The sequence below is a fragment of the Oryzias latipes genome, chromosome 17 (assembly GCF_053564925.1).
Source record: "Oryzias latipes strain Hd-rR chromosome 17, Olatipes_Hd-rR_3.1".
Lineage (NCBI taxonomy): Eukaryota > Metazoa > Chordata > Actinopteri > Beloniformes > Adrianichthyidae > Oryzias > Oryzias latipes.
The window spans coordinates 29,620,128-29,647,093 of NC_136253.1; the positions used below are offsets into that span (position 1 = coordinate 29,620,128).

At 40.2% G+C, this 26,966-nt stretch overlaps 2 protein-coding genes and 4 non-coding genes across 31 annotated transcripts; 4 read left to right on the forward strand and 2 right to left on the reverse strand.

Moving 5' to 3' along the window:
* Positions 1 to 592: 592 nt before the first annotated feature.
* On the reverse strand, positions 593 to 18,776 carry gigyf2 (GRB10 interacting GYF protein 2). 25 transcript variants are annotated; one of them, XM_078935210.1, is made up of 29 exons: positions 18,610 to 18,776; positions 17,046 to 17,094; positions 16,686 to 16,863; positions 16,481 to 16,576; positions 16,283 to 16,391; positions 15,135 to 15,240; positions 14,978 to 15,018; positions 14,853 to 14,885; positions 14,646 to 14,747; positions 13,726 to 13,937; positions 12,084 to 12,228; positions 11,661 to 11,921; positions 11,406 to 11,575; positions 10,570 to 10,726; positions 10,312 to 10,478; positions 8,936 to 9,030; positions 7,258 to 7,386; positions 7,013 to 7,143; positions 6,835 to 6,935; positions 6,377 to 6,520; positions 5,562 to 5,720; positions 5,243 to 5,485; positions 5,039 to 5,161; positions 4,437 to 4,673; positions 3,648 to 3,853; positions 1,889 to 2,040; positions 1,612 to 1,802; positions 1,394 to 1,529; positions 593 to 1,308 (listed from the first exon to the last, which is right to left on the reverse strand). In XM_078935210.1, exons 2-29 carry the CDS (start codon positions 17,081 to 17,083, stop codon positions 1,241 to 1,243), a joined length of 3,930 nt encoding a protein of 1,309 aa, XP_078791336.1. In that variant the 5' UTR covers positions 17,084 to 17,094; positions 18,610 to 18,776; the 3' UTR covers positions 593 to 1,240. The 25 variants fall into 25 exon arrangements, with proteins under 25 accessions (XP_078791336.1, XP_078791339.1, XP_020566768.1 ...); XM_078935213.1 differs by having other exon boundaries at positions 6,377 to 6,517; positions 18,610 to 18,748; XM_020711109.3 differs by having other exon boundaries at positions 6,377 to 6,517; positions 14,571 to 14,747; positions 18,610 to 18,748.
* kncn (kinocilin) lies at positions 18,472 to 26,214 on the forward strand. 2 transcript variants are annotated; one of them, XM_078935217.1, is made up of 5 exons: positions 18,472 to 18,580; positions 24,553 to 24,621; positions 24,721 to 24,792; positions 25,098 to 25,185; positions 26,009 to 26,214. In XM_078935217.1, the coding sequence occupies exons 1-5, from the start codon at positions 18,535 to 18,537 to the stop codon at positions 26,082 to 26,084; spliced, it is 351 nt and encodes a 116-aa protein (XP_078791343.1). In that variant the 5' UTR covers positions 18,472 to 18,534; the 3' UTR covers positions 26,085 to 26,214. The 2 variants fall into 2 exon arrangements, with proteins under 2 accessions (XP_078791343.1, XP_023821515.1); XM_023965747.2 differs by lacking the exon at positions 18,472 to 18,580 and adding an exon at positions 23,078 to 23,375.
* Positions 19,954 to 20,025, forward strand: trnap-agg (transfer RNA proline (anticodon AGG)). Its single transcript has one exon. It is a non-coding gene; the product is annotated as a tRNA-Pro (tRNA).
* Positions 20,285 to 20,356, reverse strand: trnaw-cca (transfer RNA tryptophan (anticodon CCA)). Its single transcript has one exon. It is a non-coding gene; the product is annotated as a tRNA-Trp (tRNA).
* On the forward strand, positions 20,558 to 20,631 carry trnai-aau (transfer RNA isoleucine (anticodon AAU)). The gene has a single exon. It is a non-coding gene; the product is annotated as a tRNA-Ile (tRNA).
* trnag-ucc (transfer RNA glycine (anticodon UCC)) lies at positions 22,256 to 22,327 on the forward strand. Its single transcript has one exon. It is a non-coding gene; the product is annotated as a tRNA-Gly (tRNA).
* Positions 26,215 to 26,966: the final 752 nt, after the last annotated feature.

Here is a 26,966-nt window from a genome sequence, read left to right on the forward strand (position 1 = left end):
TAAGGTTTGTGTTCTTTTCCCATATTTTGGGGTTCCTCTTTTTTAAATTGTCAAAATCAGCAAAGCTTTGTGAAATATCCGTAAATAAATAAACTATGGACATAAACTATGTGGAATATTGATTAAAAATGCATCATCGGCTACACAAAAATGAATTCAAACACCAAATATGAAAAAATAAATATTAGGGGTTAAATAAAAGAGGAGCTAACCTGAATCTTCCATGAGGACTTTTGTTAGTGGATTTGATAGAGAAGCTAAAGTAGTAGATCACTTTTCTGAAACTCTTTCTAGAAAGTTCAGATCTGCATTTCAGTGAGAATCTTTGATGCAATTGGGGTAAACCGAGGATTTAAACCAAAAAACAAAACAGTTTTATAACAAAATAAGGTTCTCAAAGCTAAATTTGGCCCAAAAATATATCCATCTTTTTTATTAGACAGTGTAAAAACACTCAAAAAGGTGGTCAAATGTGGGAACATGTATGTAGCACCTTGCAGAAACTAGTGTTACCCTGAGCGAGGCGGCGACCACACATGTTCCAGTGCATTTAACACTCATGCAGTTTCCAGGTACAGATGTGAACAGCCCACACAGAAGACTGTTTTATTATTATTATTATTATTCCATACTGCAATAAAAAAGTATGACTCCAGCAGATCATTTTCATATATTATAATACAGATGCAGAATTGAAAGTTTAGTCTTTAAACAGCCTAGTATTTTACAAGAAATAGATAACTAGTTGGAACTCTTGAACATGTCCTTAAAACAGGACATACGTGGGCATGACTCCTTGGGCTTTTTTTTTCTGTTGTTGCCTCGATTATCCATGAACAAACAGCTGAAGAAGAAAGGAAGGGGTGGGACTTCAAAGTGGGAAAAGGATTTTCAATAAATAAAACTAAATATTGGATATAATCTCTAGCTTTTACCATGTTGTCCTAATATATCCAGATTTAAAAATGACACTTGAGGTCAATTTTAGATAATACTCTGTCAAATCTACTAAGACTCTCCAGAAAGATTAAGAGTTTTTGGCTCATTTAGCTGGTTGGATGTCTCCTTCACCTACTGCCTTCTCCTAGAGTTAGGAAGGCCACAGGGTCGGCCAAACTTTGACAGTGATTGATGGAGACCTGAAGAGGGAAATGTGGGAAAGTGGGAGGGAGGGTTTGGGTAAAACAGCTGCTGTTCAAACTGGATACAGTCAGTGGAATTGTTATTTGGCTGCAGTCCCTTAAAAGTCCTCTAAAGTCTCAATTTCTCCCATGTTCAACCTCTCGGATGATGCGTTCACAGAAAAACCTAAAACAAACAAAAGGGAGAAAAGACAAAGGGGATTAGAGGAGGAGATTTGTGTGCAGATTGTTCTAGAAGATTTCGGTCTCACCTAAAATGCTGGGATCTGCTCGGACCATCTTCTGTTTCTTCTTCTTCTTCCCTGAGGTAACGGTCTCGAAGCGCTGCTGCTGGTCAGCCGTGTGGTTAGACTGGAACAGTGATGATGTTCCTCCCCACACAGAATCCTTTGAGAAGTAAAAAAAAAAAGAGGGCCAATAATTGTCTGCAAGCTTTTTTAGAAAGTAAAGTTTGTTGGGGTTCGCTCACCTGCTGCTGCTTGAGGGCCTGCTGTTGGTTCTGTGCCGGTTTCTGTTGGTTAGTGTTCTGTTTGGCACGGCGCTCCAGGAACTGCTTGGCAAAGTCCTTGGCCTCGAAGGTGTCTCCAAGGTAGGCCCTGACATAGTCATGCACCTCATATGGAGATTCCACTTCCTTCAAGAAGGATGCAAACGTGGGAACTGGTAGGGAGACAGATGGAGAACAAATGGGGCTTTGGCTTCCAACACCAAGCAGAAAACCTTTTTTTTATCTCCACGTCATTTACCATCCAGATTGTTCGCCGTGTTGAGAGTATGCAGAGTCTGCTCACACCACTGCATGAATGTGTCCTGCTGGCTCTTATTGACCCCTTGAAACAACTTGACCAGCTTTTCTTCCTCATCCACCTTCTTGCTGGCCCGACCACTCAAAGAGTTGCTGCATGAGCACAAAGCAGAAGACAAAACGGGTTTAAAAGCTCCAACGTTTTAATTTTGGGGGGAAACCATGTGAGTAAGTGCTGTGAAATATAAACTTTCTCTATTATCTTCATATTTTCCAACATGTTCCAAAATATCTGAGTGTTATGAAACCTTCCATAAAAGCACAGTGAATGTTTTAGTAAGAATTAAGATGCTTAAAAAGACTTAAAGTCAAAACTGAGCAGATAAAAAATATTACCATTTTTTTTTTTTTGGACATGCTGGGCAGATTTTGCAATTGATGACATCAAAGACGGAGGAGATTACGGCACAGAGTCTGAGGCTTTACAGAGGATGACCTTTCAGATGATGAAACAAATCTGGGTTGCTGCTCCCTTTTGGTCAATGTTTTTACGACATCTTGCAGAAAGCCCCATTTTCTAGAACGTTCTCTTTGCAAAACCCAAACCACCAGCAAATAATGAATCCAGTCAAATGTTTCAAGTCTTTTTGTGCGCCCCCTGGTGGAGCAGCACGAAGGAGCACAGGCGTTTTCTGGGTGGGAGGAGAAATAAAATGTTTCCGCCTCTTCACGTCTAGGGATGGGTACCGTTGAGATTTTATTCTGTGCTTTCAAAAACAACAAGAAGCCATTTTTTGCCAAAAAACATTTGGGTGTGACAAAGTAGCATCAATGGGTGAAGAAGATGTGCCTTAGATGTCTTTCTGACAGTCTACATCTCTGTTTTCACACACAACGCGGGTTTCACTGGTCATCTCCACGTGGAGCATCGCACACGTCACTCTTATCCGTCAGGCCGCTGAATTAGATCCTTTTTCTGTGAAGTCCAGCCAAACCTTTGCTCGCTTCGCTCTTCAGCGTTTTGACGGAAGCTCGGCGCCCACGCACAGCCCCGCCCATTCTTAAATGAGCCCGCCCACAATCGCTGACAACGATTGGCTAGATGTGTACAGCAAAGCTGAATAGAATAAAAGCGATTGAAACGTTCGAGAAGAAGCACCAAAATCTTACTGTAGTACAGTATACGTCGGTAACAGTTCCACCCTGGTACTGAGTTTCGATATCAACCCCACTAAGGCTTCTGTGTCCCTTTAATACTGGAGCTCCAGTGTTTACATCCCATCCACTACTGTATCTCTACAACCGTTTACACAGTTGATGTAATTCCAGCAGATTCTGCAACACTCTACAGCAGTGAAGTGCTTACGTAATCAGCGTAAATCAGCCGGTTCTGTTGCAGAGAAAACTGGCTTTCAGCCATTATTCTGCAACACTTTACGTTCGCAAACTGGTCGGTTTTCTCTGCAACAGAATCTGCGTTAGTAAAGTGTAGTTCAAAATCGATATTAAACCCTGCTTTTCTCCGCCTCAGAATCAGCTGATTCACGTTGATTCCGTAAACAGTCGAGGAGTTACGCTATGTCAAAGAGCGTGCGTCATTTAGGTGTCAAAAGTTTAACACCTCGTGTAGATGGTTTAAGAAACGGACAGCGTCTGCACGGAGTTCACTCTATGCTCACTTTCCAGATCTCACATCCACCATTTCAAGATGAATCAAGTGTTCTCAACAGTTTTTCTACTTTGCTGCAGTCAACACACACCTGATGTTGGCGTTGCCCTTGTTGTTTTTCTGAGAATTGGCTTTTTTGGTCTGTAGTGGTTGCTGGGGAGGCGGGACGGCCTCCTTCACAGCCTCGTCCCAGAAACCCATGTTTGAATTGTGGGTGTCCCCCCAGATGCTGCTGGAGTCGGAGCCCCAGTTGGTGCTGGGATTGACAGACCCCCACACCGAGTTACTCAGTGACACCTGGGGAGGAGATGCAGGAAGGGTCCGTCATCTTCAACATTAAATCTCAAACACCTGAACCGTTTGAATGCTTTAAACATCTTCCATTAAGGAACATGAAAAGACTGTTTCAACATTTTGCAGTCAGAGCAGCAATGACAAACTGATTTTTAAATAACTTTGCAAAAAGATCAAATGTGAAAATGACTTATGCACGTTTCAAAAGTTTTCAATTCAATTCATGTTTCAACACCATCTTCATCAAATTTGGATTTTTATAACTAGTGTTTAGTTATGAAAAACAGTTTCACCTTAGTGACAAACTAAAAGATGAAATGCACATAAATCAAACCAGAATTTTTCAGATTAAATAACATCTGGAAACAGTTTCAGATCTGAAATATATATAAGACACCATTTTCAAAGATGAATTAACATGATTTAAAGTTAAGATCAGTTTGACTAATCATTTTTTAAAGCAATCCTAAAATACAGGATAGAAAACAATCCTTCTGTTGCGCTGATGCTGACGAGAGAGTGCAGGTTTTGTGTTTTCTATTGTGGGAAGCGAGAAAATGGGGTAACGTGCGTGCGTGCCGCTCACAGCTCTGTTTTGTGGTCGGGTTTGCTGGGTGGAGACGGGGTGCTGTTGGTGTTGGTGCTGCTCCTTCCTCTGCTTCATCTGCTGGGCCTCCTCCCTCTGAATCTCCAGCAGAGACTTTGTGATGACGGGCTGTTTGGCAGCATTTCCCCAGCTGGACATTTTGGCCTGGGTCTGCTGGGCCTGCTGCAGGGCCTGCTGCTGCTGCAGCTTCAGGAGCTCCTGCTGCTGCTGCCGCTGCTGCCGCACGGAAAAGGAAACCAATGTGAACACGGGGCAGCAGCTGTTCCTCACAAACCATCAGCTAGGAAATGAAAGCTAAAGAAAACAGAGGCATCGACAACTACAAAAGCACCAAATCAGTAAATTTTTTAGACCAAAGCAGAGTTTTGAATTGTTTTAAAATCCTTTTTAAACGTTTGATTTCTATGTGTTAATGCATTACAACTTTTACATAATTCTTCAATAAACGAAAAAGAAGTGAATAAACACTTCAAACGCTTTGTGACAAAAGTTCACTGATCTTCTGCCATGTTTTAGGATTTTAGATGGACTGGAGTTAGTGCTTGAAGCAGAGCAGGAGGTCTGCGGTTTGCTGCTCTTACCTCCTCCCGCGCCTGCCTTTCCCTCTCCTCCTCCAGCTTCTGTATCTCAGCCAGAGACAGAGCATTGTGGGCCTGATTGATGGTGCTGGCTGACTGCTGCCCCCACTTTGAGGAAGACGGGAGCTGTGGATTGATGGGGACAATGTTTGTGGTCAGCTTGAGGCCCACTCAGTGTGGTGCAGACGCTCGCTGGCGGGGCCTTACTTTCATCTGTGCCAGCTGCTGCTGCTGCTGCAGCCTCCTGAGGGCCTCCTGCTGCTGCTGCCTCTGTCTCTGCAGCTCCTGTTGTCTTTGCAGCTCTTGTTGTCTCTGCAGCTCCTGCTCCCTTCTTCTCTGCTCCTCCTGTTGCTGTGCTAAAGCTGCGACGGCTGCCTCCTCCTCCGCCCGCTTCTCCTCCTCACGCCTCCGTAAGGCCTCAAGCTCTTCCTGTTTTCTGCGCTCCTCTTCCTGATGAGAAAAAATGCTTTCCAATAAGGATTTTTTTTTAGAAATCATGAAATACAAGATGTTTTTAATATCTAACCTGCTTGCGAAGCAGCTCTTCTCTTTTCTTTCTTTCTTCCTCTTCCTTTCGCTTTTCCTCTAATCTTCGAAGCGCTTCCTCCTGTGCCCGTCTCTCCTCTTCCTCTTTTTGCCTGCGCTGTGCCTCTTCCTGCTCTCGCTGCCGTCTTAGTGCCTCCTCCTGAAAAGTCCAGAGGCAGATTTATCCCAATTCGTCAGAAGCAAAGAATTTGTTATGCAACAAGTCACTTAAAGGCTCTAAAGACCCACTCCGATCATCGTCTGATCTGTTTTTAAAGTGTTGCCAGTGGTCTAATTATTATAACGCCTTTTTTTTTTGGCCAAAATCAACCCCCCCTTCCATCATCCATACCTGGTCTGTTAACAAGCTCTCCTGCTAGCTTACAGCCCGTCAGACCCCCAACCTAAGATTACCGGTTCAACAAAAACAGCAAGCAATATTCTAGCCCACCCATCCGATTTCCTACATCATTGAAAATCTATTTCAAACAAAATTTTTATCAGCTTCTGATTTTCAGTGGCTTGAATAAAGAGAAATACTCTGAATTAAAATGTTAATCTTAAATTTCTTTCTCATATATATATATAGATATATCTATATATCATCAGGAAAATGCCACAAGAACATGTTAAAAACACCAAAAACATGATTTTCATCGGAGTAGTTCCTTAACTTCAGCAAAAGTTAAGAAACTTTTTGATTGTATGTTTACCTTAAAAATTACTGGTATGAAGCCCATTGAGACGACAGTTGTTGTGAATTTGGGTTATATAAATAAAACAGAATTGAAAAGTGAAACTTTTTAAAGAGCAAACCTGTTTTTGCCGCGCCAGCTCCTCTTCCTCCAAACGCTTGTGCTCCTCCTCCTGTCGAGCTCTGAGGGCCTCCTCCAAGCGTTTCCTGTCTCCTTCTTCCCGTTTTGCTCTCATTTCAGCTTCGCGTCTCTCGAGCTCCAGCTGCTAGATTGACGACAATATGAAAGTTTTTAACATCTTGAATTGATTATTCAGTAATTATTTTTATGAAGAAACTTTCAATCGTTTGTCTCCACAATGCGAAGTGTTTATTGAAGTATATCTGCTCAACTGCAGAATTTTGTGAACTTATTCACACATCAAGTGACTCAATACGTCAATAAATAGCAGAAATATGTAAAGAGGAAAAAAGTTAATGGAACAAAAGCATAGTAGCTCTTCCTTGGACTTTAAACGAGGTTAAATGGTAGATTACTGTTTGGTTTCAACACCAAAGTATGAACATAACAATTAGGCACCTTAGCAGACTTTGTCTTCTCAAACTGTTGCATCTGCTCAATAGTCGGAGCCTGCGCCACGGAGTCTATCGGTAGATCCCAGACACTGCTGCCGTCCCATGCTTTGGAAGATAAGAGCATATTAGAGACTTCCTTCCACAGAGTCCACCACAACGCTGTATTTCTCTTAGAGACTCACTGCTTGGAGGAGCTGGCTGGAGGTTTGCTGTGCAGGAAGCCTGAGAGGGAGGGTTCTGCATTTCCCACACAGAACCAGAGTCTGGTACAGATGGGGATCGGGTAACAGGAGGTAGAAAGTTCTCAGAGGCCCTACAAGAACAGAAAAGAAAAAGTTATTACAGTTAAGAAAAAATATTCAAACTTGAATTAAGGGGTCACATAGAAATGTAAAGGAATGGCAATAAACGGTAAGTATGTCCCAACCTTATCTTCAGAGCCTGGTATTGCTGTAGGAGCAGATTGATCTGCTGTTGGTGCTGCTGTTGCTGCTGAAGAGGAGCGGAGCTTAAAACTGCAGCTTTCTGCTGGGCCAGAGCCTGGGCGTACTGCTGCCTGTTTGGAGTGAACAGTAATGTCAGAGAAAACAACCAAAACAAGCATCCTTTTAGTTAGTTTTTAAGATTTAGATTCGACTTTTCATTTATTGATATTTCCGAGGTAAAGCATTCTCTGTGAAATCTGGATTCTATTTGTAAATACATTTTTTTTATTGAACAGAAACTTTAAAGTAAAAAAAAAAAAAAACTTAGAAATGAGGATGAAGCTTAAGTAAAAGCTTCTTGAGTCCATTTTTTTCTTATTTTTTTCTGAGTCAGTTGTTTAGCAGACAGGATAACAGCAGTTGAAGGCCCCTCCCATTTTCTCATCCAAAAGCAGCTGAGATTATTTTTATCTGAGATTAACTGATCAGATTTTGAAAGTTTTTAAAAGCTCAGTCGCTGTTGTCGTCTCGCTCTAGAACAAAGTCATAACCCACAGATAAGGAATCCTTCACGGCTTTTACATTTCGAAAGTAGGACTAGACACGTGGGGCTGAACTTTATTTTTTTGGGCCAGACGACTGAATAAACCACCAAAACTTTCACAAAATCACGTGCTGCTGATGCTGTTCTGCTGCAGGACCCACAACCTAAGAAGCCAGTTTTATTTTCTTTCAGAATTAAAGTCACGATAAAAAAATATTCTGTTTTACCTTTAAAGGTTATTTATATATTTTAGCAAATGTCCTATTTAGTGAAAATAAAATATTTCTTTTGTTGTTTCAGCAAATATTCTGCTTCTTTGCAACCAATCGATTATTTCTTTCAAACATGTTTAAAAGGATAATCCAATCAATATGATGCAAACCTAAGGATAACACTCATAAAAAGTTACTACATCATTACTATAACAATACTACAAAACATGTTTGAAATGGAGCAGGGAGAAGCTGAGCTTATTTAAGGCTGCCCTAAAAAAGCAAAGAAAGACAATACAAATAAAAATAGATAATAAAAAAAGAAAATACTACTAATAATATCACAAATTACAATTATAATATTAAATACTATAAATTAATTAGAAGTTAAAAAAAATAATAATAAAAACTTCATCCACTTGCAGACAAAGCAAAGATTTAACACTTAGATAAATGTGAGCCAAACCTCAAAAAACAGCCGATAACCAAAATATCTGTGATCGGATTTGATTGTAAATGCAACAAAGACCTAATATTAAGACAGATTTAGCATTAATATGTCTACTTTTCTCATTTAAATACATGTATCCAAATTATTTAAAGGGATATTAGCCTCAGCATGAGTTTTGTTTTGGGGTAAAAAGAACCTTTTAGCTAAACAACGGCTTAAAGTAATCGCTTTGGACAAAAATCCTCAGAAATATTCTGCATGTCTGCATTTTTTTTTTTTTATTGGAAATTTAGTTGAACAAACATCCTGTAAACAGGGGGTAAACAGCAAACCAGCTTATCTTTAGGGGGAAAACAAACAAACCCCAAAGCAAACATATAACTTTTCATGACACCTTTCCTTTATGCCGCTGATTTTTTTAAACTAACACAAAGGAGTGGTGGTCTGAAAACAGGTTTCAGATGAGAACTTACCTGAGGAGGTACTGATACTGTAGCTGCTGTAACTGATAAAGGTTGAGAGCAGTGAGCTCCTGCTGCCTCTTTAACCTTTCTTGGTCACCATCTGACTGCAAATGAGGAAAATAAGATACTTTATTGATATTGTCACAGGGATAACAACAATCAAAGAGTGCTCTTTGATCATTAATTCAAAACAAGACAGAGACAGAAGTCAGAACAGTCAAAGCAGCAAACAGAACAATGACTCAACTTTAACATAGAATACAAAACCCCCTAAAGTCCCCCTCCCATGAAAACCAAGTTTTTTAAGTTTTTGACATGTATGTGTGGCATTTGTCTTCTAAAAGAGAACAAATGTAATTAAAAAATCATTAATCAAGTATTTGGCCTTTTAAATTGCTGTCAAACTGTCGCAAAGACACTGGGTTTAAATTATGAGCTGTTGTGATGTCACAACGCCCCGTCCAGCGTGCACATCAGCTCAGGTGCAGCAAACCCCCATGCACTTTAAGTGCGTCCAAGGCTAGAATTTGTTGTTGTCTGGACACATTTAAAATGAAACTTCCCAAATGTGTTCTCTGCATTTGTGTTCTCTCTCTGACCAAGTTTGAACGCTTGCTGTCCGGCATTAAACGGAGAGGGTCAAAATAAAAACAAGAATAAAATTAGGGGTCTTTTTTATCATGGCCTTGATAAAAATAAGAAAAATATCATACATAAAAATAAAAAAAACACAAAAACAGTTTTTTTTGTAGCTGGATCACAATTTTAGAAGGTAGGTTTTGTAACAAAACCAAAGGTTGCTGCGACTAATATTGTTTTTCTATATTTGCTAGCTTGATTTGGTATTTCTGTTCATGTAAAGTGATGCAAAGGACATATAACTATACAACTAATCTACCTAGAAGGAAACAGTTTCTATTTCACAAAAAGGCTCACAAGCGCCACCTGGTGTTTCAAAACAAGCACATTCATGAATCTAGCTTTGAAGACCCACTCCAATGAAAAATCTGTTTTTTCTGTGTTTTTAACATGTTTTTGTAGCATTTTTCTCATGGTGGTGAACATATATAAAATAACTTAAGATCAAAACATCTTTTTTCAAATTGTGCTTATCAGCAGCAGATAAAAAACAGCCGTTTGTTTTTGTTTTTTTATTTAAAAAGATTTTGTAACAGTCATCAAAACCCCATCAGCTCCAGACAGGAGGCAGTTGATAAACCACTTCCAGTCACTAAAGCTCACAGTTTGTGGTAAAGTATAACTCCGTTTTTAACCGTCACTAAAACACACGCTGATTCTCCATCATCACCTTCCCTTTTAAAACATTGAACCAGTAAAATCAGATGACAGCAAACCACTGATCAATATTCTGCAGGGGTTCTTACTTGTAATGGTGGAGGGGAGGGCCCTGGAGTGAATGGTACCCTTCCCCAAATCTTCATGATTTCACCCAGAGGCTGAAACACTTCATCACAACCTCTTTTGACCAACAGAGACACGGTGAAGTAACCAGCCTGAAACCATTCAGACATCTCTTGATTGCTGAACGGACCTGAAGGAGCGAAAGAGCGTCAGGACCAAAACGTCAGACTGAAGCACAGGTTGACGTGAGATTTTTCAGCAGGTCATTTTCCGCATCTCACCCTGTATTTCCCCCTGTGGATCTTTGTAAAGCCATTTAAGAGCAGCTTCGTGGGTGAGAGGCAGGCCTGCAGGCTTGGGCTTCTCTGCTGTCTTTGCTGCAAGCCGGTCGTCATCCGCGCCGCTGTCATGCAAGTATGCAACCATCTTCTCTGCCTCCTAGTAAGAAATGTAGAAACACAGTTTTTAGCTGATTTACCAAATACATTCCAGATAACTACTTAGAAATAAACACACCTGATTTTACTTTTGTTTGATCATTTTACAGCAATTACAGAGAAAAAGAGGCTGTTTGACGGAATTCCCTTTAACATTGAGTTTAAGTATGAGAACTGGACTGAGTGACTTTGCCCTCCTGGTGTTCCAAACAGGCCTAAATCCCATAGACTTATATTGAGAAATAAACAGCTATTACCCAGGCATTCTGTTTGTCAGAATAACCGTTCTTGCTCTTTTCTTTTTTTTTAACATGTTCTTACTAATCCTAATTTGCTTTTTGCTCTTTTTTTCCTGTAGTGCAAGTTATTCAAGTTATAAACTGCCCGATCAGCTTTTTCAATAAAAGCATGTGGTCACACGTCAAATGTTTAAAACGTTTGTGTCGCTCTCTTTCAGGTGTTAAGGATGTGGGTTTCCAACAAGCTAACTCCTGATTAATGAGAATGGTTGCCATAGAAACGTTGACTTGGATCAATCAATGATTACTGGTGTGGTCTGGCTCCAACATGGCAGCATCCATGTCGCCCAAAAATGGCAAATGAAGTCTCCACAGGTGACATCACACTCACTCGGTCCAGTTCTCTAATAATGTCAATGGGTTTAAGCTGAAAGAATCTACCTGCTCAAAGTTTTTTAGTCCGTCTTCATCCGTGTCATGTGGTACAGAGGTGGGCCTGGCAATAGGTGCTATTACGTTTGAAGGGAAAGGTAAATGATTGTTGATGGTCACAGGAACTTCTATAGACTTCTTTTGTGGGAGTTTGGCGGCAGACGACGGAACAGGAGCTTCTGCAAAAACAAAATGAAATAAAATACCAAAATGTTCTATATTTTATTCAACAAAATGAAAGATAAAAGAGAAAAAAGGCCAAACCTGACATGCTTGTGGAAACATGAGTCATAGGACGGGACTCCAGCATGCTACTGATGATGGGGACTCTTAATGGAGCTTTGCAGGGCTCTGGGGGTATCGCTAGAGGCTGCTGCTGCTGCTGCTGCTCGGCTGGCCTCTCCATCTCCTCCGTTCTGTTGGGGTGGATTGAGGGAAAACACTGTGCAGGAGGGTGGGACTCTGCCACTGTCGTAGGAACAGGTGGAATGACAGGCGGAGCCTCCTCTGAAGCTTTGGCCAACTCTAAAAGCAAACCGTCGGGAAACAACATGAGATTTTTCAACCTTTTTTTTAAATCATAAAGAGCTTTTTTAAATAAAAGTACAACTTTTCGTCCAGCATAGGTGGAAACCAATCATGTTGTGTAAAAACAACTGACAAAAGCAAATATTCGGGGAGGCCGACCTTTCCTCTCAGCTTCTATTTTCGCCTCTTGTTCTGTCTCTTTGGTCTCGCTGAGCGGACTGTCCTCCTCCAAACTCTCCTCACACTCTTCTAAGGGCTTAAACTCCAGCTCTGCCTCCTCTGGGATGGGCTCCTTTGGAGCTTTCTGCAAGTAAGTGACAGACAAGCATTTATTTGAATACAATCAGAAATGGAACTTAATAGAACCAACACTACGGCCTCGTCAGAATTCCATACTAATAGGGCGTTTTTTTCTGGGGAGACCAAATCTACAATTCAAAAGCACGTACATTTATTTTCTATAAATCAAGTTTCCCTCAACAGAACACTGGGTTCATAAATAGTTTTCATAAAATGTTCATATTAGGTTTTTACTTTGGAAAATAGGTGACGTCATATTTAGTGCTTCAAAAATAAGAAAGTAGTAAGAATGTGTCCACATTGCATTAAAATCAATGGCACCGGATCTTCCTTCATAATAAATGTTGTCAGCAATTCCTTCACTACTCACTACTTGGTACACTAGGGCAGTGTTTTTCAACCTTTTTGGAGCCACGGCACACTTTAACCTTGACAAAAATCCCGCGGCACACCAGCATCCCAAAACAAAACAACAAAGCAGAAACTCAGTCTGTTTTGATCTACCCCCCCCCCCCCCCCCCCCCGGCAATCTGACGTGCATTTTTGTGATAATTGTGGCAGAAAAAGCAGGAAGTTGCAGATGTTTTTTCTAAAAGGTGTAATAAAAGTTAAGTTACATACAAATTGTATGTTCGTTGTGGTTTCAACACGTGTAACAAGAACGACTCATTGTACGCTGAGGCGCTGTCCCTTTAAGCCAATGCATCATGGGAGATGTAGTGTGAATACTGCTAGAAAACGGCAGAAAGACTCGCGTCTCTGAGCTTCATTGTTTTGTTCACTTGTTCCACGGTCTGATACCGAATTCTGTGGAAAGCTGCACCGCTAAATACGAGCTTTAGCTGGTGTCTTTGTTGGAACTGAGAGACTTTATGAGAAGAATCGGAACAAGGAAGTGAAGACTTTAAACACTTCTGATTGGTCAGACTGATGACATGTGATTTAGCCTTTAAGAATGATTGGTGGAGTCGTGGAGACAGTAAAAGCTGCGGGACTTTTCAGAAAACAGTTATAGCTGCAGCTAAATCGCGTTACCGTCATTCTTATCAAAATGTCTTTAATATAATCAAATAAACACAAAGAAAAAAGTATTTTATGATCTTTCATATTCCTAACTACTCAGTGTTTTCTCAGGACCTGTTTGGATGAACAAAGAGCTGATTTCCTGGAGAGGGGAAATGTTTTTAGATCAGTTAATGAGGGCAATTTTTCACGGCACACTTGACCATCTCCCACGGCACACTAGTGTGCCGCGGCACACTGGTTGAAAAACACTGCACTAGGGTATTCCCCCCCGTATTTGCGTTACGGCAAATTAGGGACCAGAGACATTTTTCCTATAGCTGTTTTTTTTTTTTAGAACGTAGCCACAGCAGTAAAAGACGGACCACTTTATACTAAACTGTAACACAAATGCTACATCTCACTATAAACTCCATGCTGAATGTGTAATGAGAGCATCCTAGATAAGGTGTTTCTATAGAAACCTAAAATCTCTCACCTTGAGAGAAAGAAAGGCCCCTGAGGAGTCAAAGGTGCCGGCCTCTTCCTCTGCATCCTCTAGACACCACTCCGGTAAACTGTCCCTCTCATCATCCATGCTGCTGCTGCCGGATCGCGGCCTTCTGTAACCGCGCTCGTCCTCCCTCGCATCAAACGGGAACCGCCGACGTTGATCTGGATGATCCCGCCAGCCTGCAGACCGAGGTCCGTCTGGAGAGAGAAACGTACAATGAGGCAAACTGCTTGGCAAATAAATGTTAAAATAAAACATTTAAGGGTACATAGATTATTTAAAGCATTTAAATGTTCTAAAATTAAACCAAATCCAGTTGACTGCTTGTTTACTCTGTACTTTGATGAAATCTAAATAAATAGGTGAGAATGTTTTTCTTTATGAATTTTCAAATAGTATTTTCAGATAAAAAATGCTTTTCTTTAATCGTTTTATATTTATTCTCTTTTTTTTTATCTCGAATTACTATCTTCTGCCCTTGAAATCATGTCGGTGCAGCAGTGACATTTACTAACACACCCAAAGCCTGCAGCAGCACACTAACCCCCCAAAAGCAGCAAAGATAATGTGCCCAAACGCGCCACAAAAACCGTTCAGCTTAAACAAAACGACCTAAAAGGGGCCACCCCCTTAGTCTCCAAAGCCCTAAAATAACGCAGCATTGAGCTTAGCATGATGTTGCAGCACCAATGAATTCACTCAAATAAACACAAAGCATTGATGACACAAGTAAAACGCACAAATCGTGAAGGTTTAACACAAATCAGAAAAGAATGGAAAGGATTGTCAACCCCATATGGGTGTACGCTGAAGGGGTCTGCGGTGCCCACCTGGGCTCTGGGGGCCCCACCGGTCACTGTCCCACCGACAACCCGCCAGGCGCCAGCCCCCATCATCATCCTCACCGTTTTGATCATCGCGAGACGAGCGCCAGTTTTCACTCTCTGACCGCGTGAAGTCGTGCTTCCTCGGCAGTACGGCCCCGACCTCTTCGTAGTTACTCCGGACTTTAAAAAGCAGGTGAAAAGTGTTTCTAACAATGTGTGATGTATTCTAAATAAATGTTAACATTTTCTATATTTACGCCCATAAATGTTTCATTATAAACTTACTGTGATTAATTGGAAAATGTCCTGTAGCAGCATCTGCTTTATTCAGAAGGAAGAAACAAGACAAAACAGCTTATTTGCCAAAAGGAATAGACAGTCAATGGTAAATCAACAGAAATAACACCCACCTGGCTCTTTTCGACCTGGCTTTTCAAATCTCCTGTCTCCCCTGATGGATGAGATAAACGTGAGGTTAAATCAGAACAACAAAAAAAACAAAATCAATCCCATCAGGAAAAGACTTCTTCACATTTGGTCTCAAGTCTAAAAACCGCATCACAGTACCTTTCTTCCCAGCTTTGAGAGCGATGCATCTCCCTCCCTCCACGACCAAAACCTTCCACATCATCAAAACTTCTTTGGTAAAAGCCTCCATCCCCTCTTCCCCGCCCTGAAAGCACAGACAGATCTTGTTGCCTGTAAATCAAGAAATGTATCTAAAAAATATATATTAAAAAAAAAGTTTTGGCAGTTGAGCAGTAGCTGTAAATTCAAACTAGCTGGTAGCTGATGGAAAAATTGCATAAACTAATAACAAACCTAAATCTTTGGATTCTGGAAATGTCTGCAAATGAGTAATATTTAAAACTTTAAAGAATATTGTGTGCTAATTAGGACTTCTAAGTTGCAAAAAGACAAGGTTAAGGGAAACAGAACCAAAAGTATTTAGTTACCTAAAATGAAGGAACAAAAACCACAGAAAAAAAAAGTGCTGACCTTTCAAGGTCAACTAAGGTGGAGATGTTGAGTCAACAATTACTGAATTTGTTTTCCAGCGGGTGACATAATTTTGGCGTGTTGTGGAAAACAGTTTAAGTTTTTGTCTCATTAAGGCTAACAACTCTACTGATCCGTCATCTGAAGCAACATTAGAAACCGGAAATTGTTATAGAATAATGAAAATGAACATTTTGCAATTTTTTCTTACTTTAAACAAATAAACATTTTTTTTTGCTTTTTTTAAAGGACTGCCTTAGATTTTAACTGAAATTTGACATAAGCCGTTTTTTGTTCTTTTAAAAAAAACAAATCCCTGAAAGTTTTATACCTAAATCAATTTACAAAATCCCTTAACAGAAGGATTTGAATTTGATCATTTCTAAAATAGTTGACAAAATATTATATTTTGGCCCTAGTATAAAGTAAATTGCCAAAGACCGTTATCATTTTGCTTTAAATTTGAGCATATTATTAACAAAACACAGACATAAAGAGATATGAAGCTGTCCAATTGAATGACATTACTGGCACACAGTGTGGAGAAAGTGGTTACTGTGCCAACAAAAGAAATTCTCCTATATACCAGAGCAGCACCAAAACTACAGGTACCTACAAAAAGACCAATATGTATTCACCAGCATAACTTGTTTCTACCAGTGCTGTTGCAAGAAACAACTAAAGGAAAGTAAAGATGTTTATGATCTGCGATTTACCTCGACCTCTTGATGTACTTCGCCCTCTCGGTGCTCCGGTTATCGGTCCAACTCCTCGTCCCGTACTGCGAAGTACTGCGGCGCTGTTTACAGACATGGAAAAATTTCTCTGCAAACAAACAGGGCGGAAGAGGCACGAATGAGTCCGCTCCCAGCCTTCTATTTCCTGTAACATAAATGATGATGAGATGTTCCAACCTGTTCTTCCTCCGTAAAAGAAACAAGGGCCAGAGGTGGCAAGGGTTCCTCTTGCAATATGGGCAGAAACTCCTTATCGTGTAGGTCTATAGGGATCTGAAGAAATGAATAAACTTTATAAGGATGCCAACAGAAAGAGTACAAGAAAATCCAATACAAATTGGAAATGCCAAAAAGCAAAAACAGACGCAGAGGACATACCCACCTTGTTCTCCTTTACATAAAGTGCTAACATTTCTTCTCTCCCGTAGCGATAGTCTGCAAGTTTATACTTTGGCAATGCAGGTGAGAGAGGTGGAGAGGCAACAGCATTGTTGCTCACACCACCACTACTACTACCACCACCACCGCTGCCGCCCCCACCTCCAGAGAGGGCACGAAGCCTGTAGAAAGAGAAAACGCAGTGAAGAATAACAAACTAAATAACCACAGGAAAGGTTGAGGAGGCAACAAGTCTCAGCATGTACGCAAACGCAGCACCAGCTTCAGAGACTAGGTCTATTTCATCACCATCAACAAACATACATCATAACAATAACTGAAACAGTCACACATGTTTATTTACCATTCAGGTCCAAAGTTAAGTGTCTGGGTTTCGGCCATTTTTCAAAGCTCTACATGTTCAGAAGTGGAAAAGATAAAGAGATTAGTGTCACATTTTATGCGCACAACAAATACAGAATGTGTGTAGTTTATGATGCTAAAATGCTTAAGCCATTCATATAATTTCTTTCTAAAATTATATTAAACTCAGCATTTACAATGAATGAAAAGGTCTGTTGATTTATTTATTTTTTATTTTTAAATAAACACTTTTACAACACTTTAATGACTAAAAAGTTAGCATTTCAGCCAACATTTCAACCTAACAAAGTCTTTTCATTGGCTATAAAATATTTTAAGCACTTAAAGACATATGGCTCATTCCAGCAGCACACAACTAGTGTAAGATTTCAATCTGAACAAGTTATTTTAGGAAAACTCCCAGCCGGCATTTGTGTACCACCATTAAGATTTCAAAGTAAAAGCTCTGCAAGTTAGGTAAACAGAGACAGACAAGTGGGTGTGAATCTAAGTAATAACCAATAAAATCATTCAAATAAAACATTTTAAATAACTAGAGAAACTGTGATCAATGAAAAACTGTGTACTTCAAAAATGATTTATGAATTGCTTCAAAACTATACTTGAGTCAACAAAAACAAATGCCCAACCAGGTTGGGCATTATCTACTAATTTTAGCCTTTTGTGACTGAAAGATGCGTAATTGCAACGATATCATAAATGTCTTCTTTATTTAGAGCTTAAAAACTTTAACAAACCACAGCAACTGCAGTGCAGTGGGTGTTTTAACGTTACGCCAGACTTCCCACCTTTAAATATATATCAAATTTAAACCTGTGAAGGTTACGTTACTTAATTTTACTTCCTCCAGCGTGAAACACGAAATACGAGTTGTGGTCACTCAAAAAAAGCCAACTGGACGACGATAGCTGAAGAGCTAAACTAAGAATGGTGTAAATTGTCATGAAAAAGCTCAATAAACATTTTAATTTGACACCGATTTTCCCCATTGTAGTTAGTAGATAAAGGTTATGTCGCTGATAAGTATATGTGGTCACAAAGTGGTAATTTCACAACACGTTGGCAGCACGCTTTGCCACACTTTCAAGTCGGGAGCACGACAGTCAGCTGTGCTAACGCTTAGCTAGCGAGTTAGCTAAAGCGTTATCCTAGCTTAGCACATATGTATTCGTTAATATTTAAAAGGCGTGTTGAACAAGTTAATTTTAATGTCCCCGACGTGAACTCCACGTATGTGTCGTGGCTGAAACGGATCTACTAGGTGAATACTTGTAGAACTAATGCTAACAGATTAGTAACTCCATGCGGCCTTCCGCGAAGCCTCGGTCCACAGCCGTGTTTCCTTGTACTTCAGACGACCTGGACCCGCACACACAGACACATTTGAGTTCGGTGCTACAAGGCCAAGCGAACATGATGGTTGCTTTTTCTAGCTGCCCTACCAACCACCACCCCCCGCACGTCGCAACATGGTCTCCTGTCACGGCACTTTGTTCAAATCCGTGAATCGCCCTGGTACGTGCCTTTAACTTCTGCTGTCTTACCTCCGCTAGTTCTGACAGCACAGGGTTTGTTTGCGTGTTGAGTGGCTCTCTCTCTTCGTTTTCCACAAGATGGCTGAGTTGCAGGTCACGTGACATCACATATAAGCCCGCATCCGTGGACAGATTTGCTGACTATCACGGAGTGAAACAGACTATTGACAGATCCCGCTTTATTCATTAGTCTACTTTTAAATACTCCAACGAAAATCATGTTGTTGTTGTTTTTTTACATGTTCTTGAAGCATTTTTCTCATGGTGGAGGAAATGTATATAAAATGTAGACTTTACATAGCATTTTTGAATATGTATTTATTCAAATTCTAAATCAGGAAAAGCCCAAAAAAAAGGATGATGTATCCACTTGATGACAATAAGTCTTTATTTTTTTTTCCTGCCTGTGCTTCAGACTGGCTCAAAGCTGTACAGTTAGCTGGATATCTGTGATATTGCTCAGCATTTTTGTGGCACTGGTAATGTTAGGTTGGGGTTGTGAGGGGCTGTAAGCTAGCAGGAGAGAGTGTAAACAAAGTGGTGATGGGATATCAGCATAGGCTTGCTTTGTGCTACCTGTTCCCACAACTCAGAGATGCCTTTCTTGATGAACTCCTGTCACTCTGCAGAAACTATCATAGAAAACAACATACGTGTTTGCCTAAAAACTGCATATTCACAATTAAAAGACCACTGGGAACGATTTTAAAATACATCAAAATAGAATTGGAGACGGACTTTAAACAGCCAACATAAAGCATAAATTAACTTGGTATTACTGTGTCTTTACAAACCTTGTGTTTAAATAGGTTTAAAATGCTTTAATTCTTTAGGTACATGGTTCATATGTAGCCTTTATTTTATTTTCAGATCACTGAAAATATTTTTGAATGGAGATAATGTTATTATTGACTTTTATTGTGTTGAAAAAGGGAAAACTTTTGATATCTTATAAATAAACTGATAAAAAAACATTTTTTATTTAGGCCAAAGTCCTTTAAAATACATGCCAAAATACCAATCACTTTTCAATGAACAGATTATTTAGTTGACCATGTAAACAGGATGAATTGACATGTTATAATCTAGCTAAGAGACAACTGATTGACCACCCAGCGTTTTTTTGGTTTTTTTAGGATCAATGGTTCTCTGGACTGTGGAGGGGTTATACAGTGCTCAGATGGTGTCAGGAATTTTCCAAAACAGGAAAGTCAAACTTTACTCGTCATGTATGGATAAGTTTCTCAACTCAACCTAAAAATAACCGAGAAACGTCGCCACGACTAAATGACAAATGTAATGTATCAATACTATTTAGTTTTGACAAACGCGTTTTCCATGCACTATAGCACTGGCTCGTTGGTCTAGGGGTATGATTCTCGCTTAGGGTGCGAGAGGTCCCGGGTTCAAATCCCGGACGAGCCCTGTTTTTTTATTAGAGCTCTTCCCTAAAATTTTAAGCATGTCAAGTAATCTTTCTTGTGACATTGGAGACGGACTTTAAACAGAGTTTATGTGATTCACGCTGGGACTTTTTTGAAATGCTTTCAGTATGTAGTAGGTAATTCCGTGAACCCGAAAAGGACAAAACAGAAAAAGCTTTATTAAAGAATGCAGTGAATCATCAGGCATTTGAAAATAGGCAAAAGGTAACTTCAATGACGACAAAATAATCGAAAAATATTGACCCCGACGTGATTTGAACACGCAACCTTCTGATCTGGAGTCAGACGCGCTACCGTTGCGCCACGAGGTCAGTCAATACCAAGACGTGGCACATATTATTAAAAACTACCATACAATGTCTGTCTGTGTCATGGAGACTGGTAAATTATTTACCTTTTACCTTTTTTGAGCTGCTACATCTCAAATCCTAACACCAAGGAGGACTTGTTGAAGCATTCTATAAATCGGTATTAGATTATTCTATATTTTAACACTATGCTGTGGTCGCATTGGCCGGTTAGCTCAGTTGGTTAGAGCGTGGTGCTAATAACGCCAAGGTCGCGGGTTCGATCCCCGTACGGGCCATATTTTTTCTTCCAGACTGTGCATTTCTGAATCCTTTCCTTTAGGGGTCACCAACGCGGATTCCGTGGTCGCACGCTCATCTGCGTGAACCAGAGCAGGCACCAAATTGAAAATATACGGTTTTCTCCATCACAATTTTTTGTTATCATGTTCCGTGAAAGGTTTACGTGGCACATTTGCTGTTTGTTTGTTACTTTAAGTTTGGCAATTTTTACTTGAAGTGCCTAAAGCAAGTGAACTCCTGAAGCCCCCAAGTAAATTAAGTAAATAGTTTTGGTTCTTGTGCATCCCCGGAGATAATCATTAGAGAAAAAGTACTTCAGCAAAGAAGTACATGAACATATACTTGAAACATACTGTACCCCCCCCCCCACACACACACACACCACCACCCCAAAAAGACATGCTATAGACCAGGGGTGTCAAACTCATTTTGGTTCGGGAGCCACATTCAACCCGTCTGATCTCAACTGGGCCGGACCAGTAGCGTAAAGGCAAAACAACAGCTTTATTCTTGTTTTTTTACCCAATTGGAAAAAATGCCTCAACCAACATGGTAGCTTAATCATTTCTTATTACACATTCATTCACAGAGGCCAATGGATCTTAAATACAATTAATTTCACTTTAAAAAATATTGGTTTATTCAATTTTATACAGCCTGAATATTTTAAATCTGACACTGATGCAATTCTGATAATAAATTCAAGAGTGGCTATAGAAAAAAATGAAACATCTTCCTAAAATGTAAACGTCCAAACGATGACAAAATTACACTAAATTAAACTTGCAAACATTTGTGAACATAAGAGTTTGGAGTTAACCTCCTTTCTCTCATGAAACTTCACAAGACCGTCAATATCAGGATTCAAATCCTATGCAGAAAACATTTACTGTCATCCAAGTGTGCAAAACACAATGAAATGTCCATTATTATTATCATTCATTATTATAAGAAACTTTTCCTGGTTTCTGCCTGAATTTTGTGGCAACACCTGCCTTCTTCCTGACCTTTGATGGAAACGCCATCAGTGACCAAAATTACTTCACCAATTACCAGTTTACTTCAACATCGTCGAGCACAGTAACTAGAGAGCTGACTATGTCATCAGTTGTTGTTGTGTCCATCAATTCAAGAAACTCCACTGTGACATCTCTTCATCACCTCTAATAAACATGCACAGCTGTACATATCTGTGATGTTGGTGCTTTCATCAATAGTGACTGAAAATGCAATAAATGACTGGATTCCTTCATATGGCTGCCCATGTTTCCTCAGAGATGTTGGATCTGATTGTAATTCTTGACAGACTCATGTTTAAGGTCGACTGCTTCTTGGGAACAAGACTTCTGCAGCTTTGAGCATTTTTCAATAAGTCAACCATCAGAAAATGATTTGGATGTTTGCTCCAACTTGTTTGCAATAAGGTAGCTAGGTGTCACTGCTCCTTCACTGACGGCTGCAGTAAATCCAGATGGTTATTCGCCGTATGTTCGACACCCCTGCGTATAGACAGTCAATCAGAATTGCGTTTTTGTGATCCTGCAGAAAACCAACATTGGTCTGGCAGCCGTCGCACCACATATAGAATGAGGGTGGACAGTCTGGCTTCTCCACCAGTTTGCGTTGGTGGTATAGTGGTTAGCATAGCTGCCTTCCAAGCAGTTGACCCGGGTTCGATTCCCGGCCAACGCAATGCTTTTAAAGTTTTTTTTTTCCATCTTTCATCACAGTTTAGTCACCTCTGCATGTTGTATTCAGTTCTAGTAATTAAAGTACTTGGCATTTATCCATGGCCTTTAGATTTTTTTAAGTTTAAGAACTTGGACCATACAAAATGTTGAAAACATAACTTCTTAAAAATTGTTATGATTGAATTTTTTGACGAGGATATGCTTTACAGTTCTGTTCTTGGAGCTGCAATTTCATTTTGTTACTCTGCTTGCTGCTGTTAATCCTGCTTACCTTCTTTTTCCTTTCGTTGCCATGGATATACTATTTCTATGGCAACTGCATGCCTTTGTGGATGGCCTCAGGCCCCCTCCGTAGAAGACTCTCTGAACCTTTCATTACACTTTTACTTAAAGCTCATAGACAAATCATACAAGTCACACATGGTTTTACTCCATCTTTCATTCTGGCCTTTTAGTTTTCCTTCTGAACTTTTTTTTTTTCTTTTGTCTTTTGCCAGTCGTGCAACTGGCATTCAGTCATTAACTCCAAATAGCACAGCTGCTTTGAGAGTTGTTTTTTATTCCTCGGTAAATTACACCCCAGGATCTCACTTTGTGAATCATGACACTTGATGCCACTGTAGAAAGCTGATCAGATTTGTATGACTCGTTAGCCATGCAAGTCAAGACCTCAAGCTTTCTAATCTTCAACGGTAACAGAAACCAGAGCTCCACTTCAAAGATACATGAGAAGTCCTTGGAAACAGAAAATAGAGATGCTTCACCAGAAGAAAGTGATCAATGTAAGAGAGAGTGAATGATGGGAAGGGAGTGAAGCTTCAGGGAATGACAGTGCTCTTCCCAGCGGCACTGCAGGCTTCCATCTGTCTGTGCATGGCAGGTGGGGCTCTCCACCTGCTGAATGAACCCTGTCAGTGTTGGGGGGTACCATGGGCTACGGGTGGGCTCGTCTCTGCTCAGCATTGTGGCTGGCTGCATTATTATCGGCGTGTCCCGGGAGTGTGATGCTGATGCTGTGGGTGGAATATTCCTGGGAGCCGGAGGCCTTGGTGAGTGTGACAGCAACATTTTAGCCAGCAAGTAGACCAGTGTTTGATCAATGTAATAAAACTTTTTTACTATAGTTTTTGATGATCAGAAAATCTGTTCATGTGATACTTGTATAACTTTTCTCAAATAGCCATTTTCTAGTGATTCATTCATAATAAAAAAGATCAAATAATACAAATTTTTTATATGAAATAGAATGAGTGATGCCTTTGAAAAAGTAGAGTTGCAACAAAAAAATGGAATAATGTCACTAAAATACAGCAAATTCCCATCAAACGTTGTCAGTCAGAAACTGCCGTCAGTCTAATTTTTGTCATTTTAAGTATTACAATTTTTATGGTTCACTGATGGATGTTTGTTGAAAGAAATGTCAAGATCTGTGGCCTGTGACATTTTCCATCCAGCATTCATCCGATACATTGGTGTAACCAGAACCAGCTGACAGCGAGCAGAGCCAGGATAAAGGCATACTTCTTTACTGGTTCACTGGAGAGACTCGGCAAACAGGAAGGCTTTTGATCTGAAAAGAAGCCACTAGCCTGCATACATGGTTAATGTCAAACATTTTAGCTGATGATTCGATCCGATTCAGTGACTATTAAGGCTTTTACAATTACATAAAGTGAAAGTCGAAACATTTCGTTGAGAATGAATCTCATATGAAAAGGACTTTATTATGCATTTTTGGGGCATGTGTGCTACAGTGCCGCCCCCAACACTACCGGCTGACTAATGAGGATGAACAGAGTGTTCTCGGCAGATTGTTTTCACTCCTTCTGCAGTTTCATGACATTTTAAGCACATGCATGCATCACCGCCACTCTCTGGAGTGCTTTCATGCCAGCTTTTCAGATGGAAAGAGGAAAATCCATAACTGTCCTAAACTGGAGATCAGTGCCACCAACATGTGCTGTACTTTTAATACAATTATTTTCCCCATTATCTAAGGAGAAAAATGCACCAGATTCTCAGAAAGATGTGCTTGAAATAGCCTGAATTCTGGATCGAGGATTGTGAGGGATCAGACACATCATTAGGTCTGGTTTTTTTCCTTTTTAATCTCTGCAGGCATCAGAAGCGGTTTGACGGTATTCTCAAAACAGGTTAACAGGTCGGAAGTGCAACTGATTAACTTACGAATCATTCATCAAGTTAATTACATTTAATGTTTTCTAGGGCTGCTCATATCAGTCTATCCCTTCATAAAAGCCTGGCTGAACATCAACAACATTCTCCCATACTTTGGTAAGATGTAGAAACCGTACATGTATTTTTCCAAACTTTATCTAAAAAAAGAGAATTTCTTTTCTTACCTACATGCTTTCTGCCTTTATAACTTTTCAGGAAACTTCAGAGTTCACCCCACAGCAGTCACTCCAGCTCCTGATTTACCGGCCGAAACTCTGAGACGAGAAGGTGAGTGACCACTCCGAGAAGAAACACAATTTAGTTATAAAGATGGAACTCACTGAAGAGCAGAATTTCTTACATAGCATTTGGAGACAACTGATACATTGCATAAGCATCTGACCTTTTGGGGGGGTTCCACAGCAAGGAAAGCACATTTTTGTGGCCTACATTTCTTTGAAAAAACTCCTCCTGTTATTCCTGTTGTTGCTTAATGTGGAATTTTCACAGACAAATACATATTTATTTGGTGTAAATTGACTGCAATCTGGAGAAGAATTATCGCATGGTTTGCTTTGTTGTGGCTTTGTCAGGAACTCAAGTCCAGCTGGAACGTTCAAAGAGTCGCATGGGAACCTTCGTGGAGGGTGGGCCAATACCTGGGAACAGTCCTGATGAGGGGTAGGAACCCACAGCTGAAATTGACGTATTGGATCTGTGCAAAACATTTTTTTTTATTATTTTTATCAAGGACAAAGAGAACAAAACTATTAGAAAGACATGTTAGTTTTAAGACCCACTTTGATCATCTTTTGAGCTATTTTAAAAGAGTTCCCAGTGGTCTTTTAACTATGATTATGAAGGTGTTAGACAAAAAAAAAAAGTGTCATTTTCTTGGACATAGTTTCGGCAGAATTGAAGTAATTCATTCAAAATTCGCCTCCGAGCTCTGGGCTAGACTGTTGGCATGAAGCAAGCCCGCCCCCACTTTCTGTCCCCCATGCTTTATAGCCCTATACTAAATTAAACAAAATCAAATATTTTTTTCTTCATTACAAATCCAACAAAGGTGATTTTGGTGATAACTACTAAGCAATTCACTTTTCCCTTTGGATGCTGTTGCTGTAGTAACCCAGATGCTTGACTGAGTCATGTGCCAATCTGTGAGATGCCAAACACAATCCAGACATGCACCAAAATATGAATTTGCATTTTTAAAATCTTCGATTTTCGGGATGTCACACTAAATCCAGTTGTGCCTTCATACTGTTCAGCTCACATCCCCAAACAAATGTGAATCTTTTTCAAACATAAGCATCCAGAGATACAATTAATTTGTTCAAAAACTTTACATCAATGGTTAATACGTAGGAATGAAAGCCAATTAAATCGTTCTCAACTGCGGTTTGAAAAAAAGTTTTTCAAGGGGTTTCAGTTTACCTCGCCTCGTCACTCTCTGACGCACACTCCCTGCCGCACTGACTCATGCTCTGGTGTGTTGCAGGGCTTCTTCAGACATGCCAGATGTCCTAGCGAGACGGAAACTGAAGCAAACATCTTCCGACCAAGACCTGCCATGATCTCATCAGTTGGGACGTCAGACCAAAGTGACATTTAGACCCACTTGCTTTCCAGTTGCTGTGTGAGCTGAACTGTTGAGAACTCCTTCAAGTTCTGTTGTCTAATAAATCCACTGAGATTAAATTAGGATCATTGCTGGATTATTTCCTTACTTCCTGACACTGAGTGAAATAGATTTGATTTTTCTACAGCTCGTCTCACTGTAACACGGTTAGGAAACAATCGCAGGAGGGTGCGACTTGTGTATTACTCAATTCAAGTTCCTTTGCTAGTAGAGCAAAACAAGCATGCATTTGCACTCACACACTGACCTGCTCTCTTCTGTGAAACATAATGATCAGATATTGAGGACAGGGAGAACGGCTGCAGCTTGGAAATCAGCCAGAGAAAAAAAGCAGAGGTCTTAGCCCGCTGTGAGGCCGAATTATACACAGCTATGTTGATGAGAGAAAGCAACAGGAGTCCGACCTGACCAGTCAGTGGTGCTTTGGTGACAGTCAGCAGCTTGATTGTCAGACAGATGGCCAACATGGACTCTCTCTGCCACGGAGGCTGGTCTAAAAATGAAGGAAACTGGAACCGGGTCAGTTCACTAAGTAGCTGCTATGACTTGTGACACAAGGAAGTCAGTCATTCCAATGTTAAAATGACCCAACCTCACAACACAAATGTCTACACTCCAGTACACAAACCTCTTTTTTGCCTTTCATGTGGTTAGATTTAAATTCAATGAAAATGTCCCTGATTCTCATCATATTCCCAACAGGGATGTGTCCCTGGATTGCCCCAGGAATAATTGCTGTTCCAGGGGTAATTGTGCACCTTAAATTGCCCTGATTTGTGGCTAGACAAATAAATAGATCCACATGGAAGACACACTA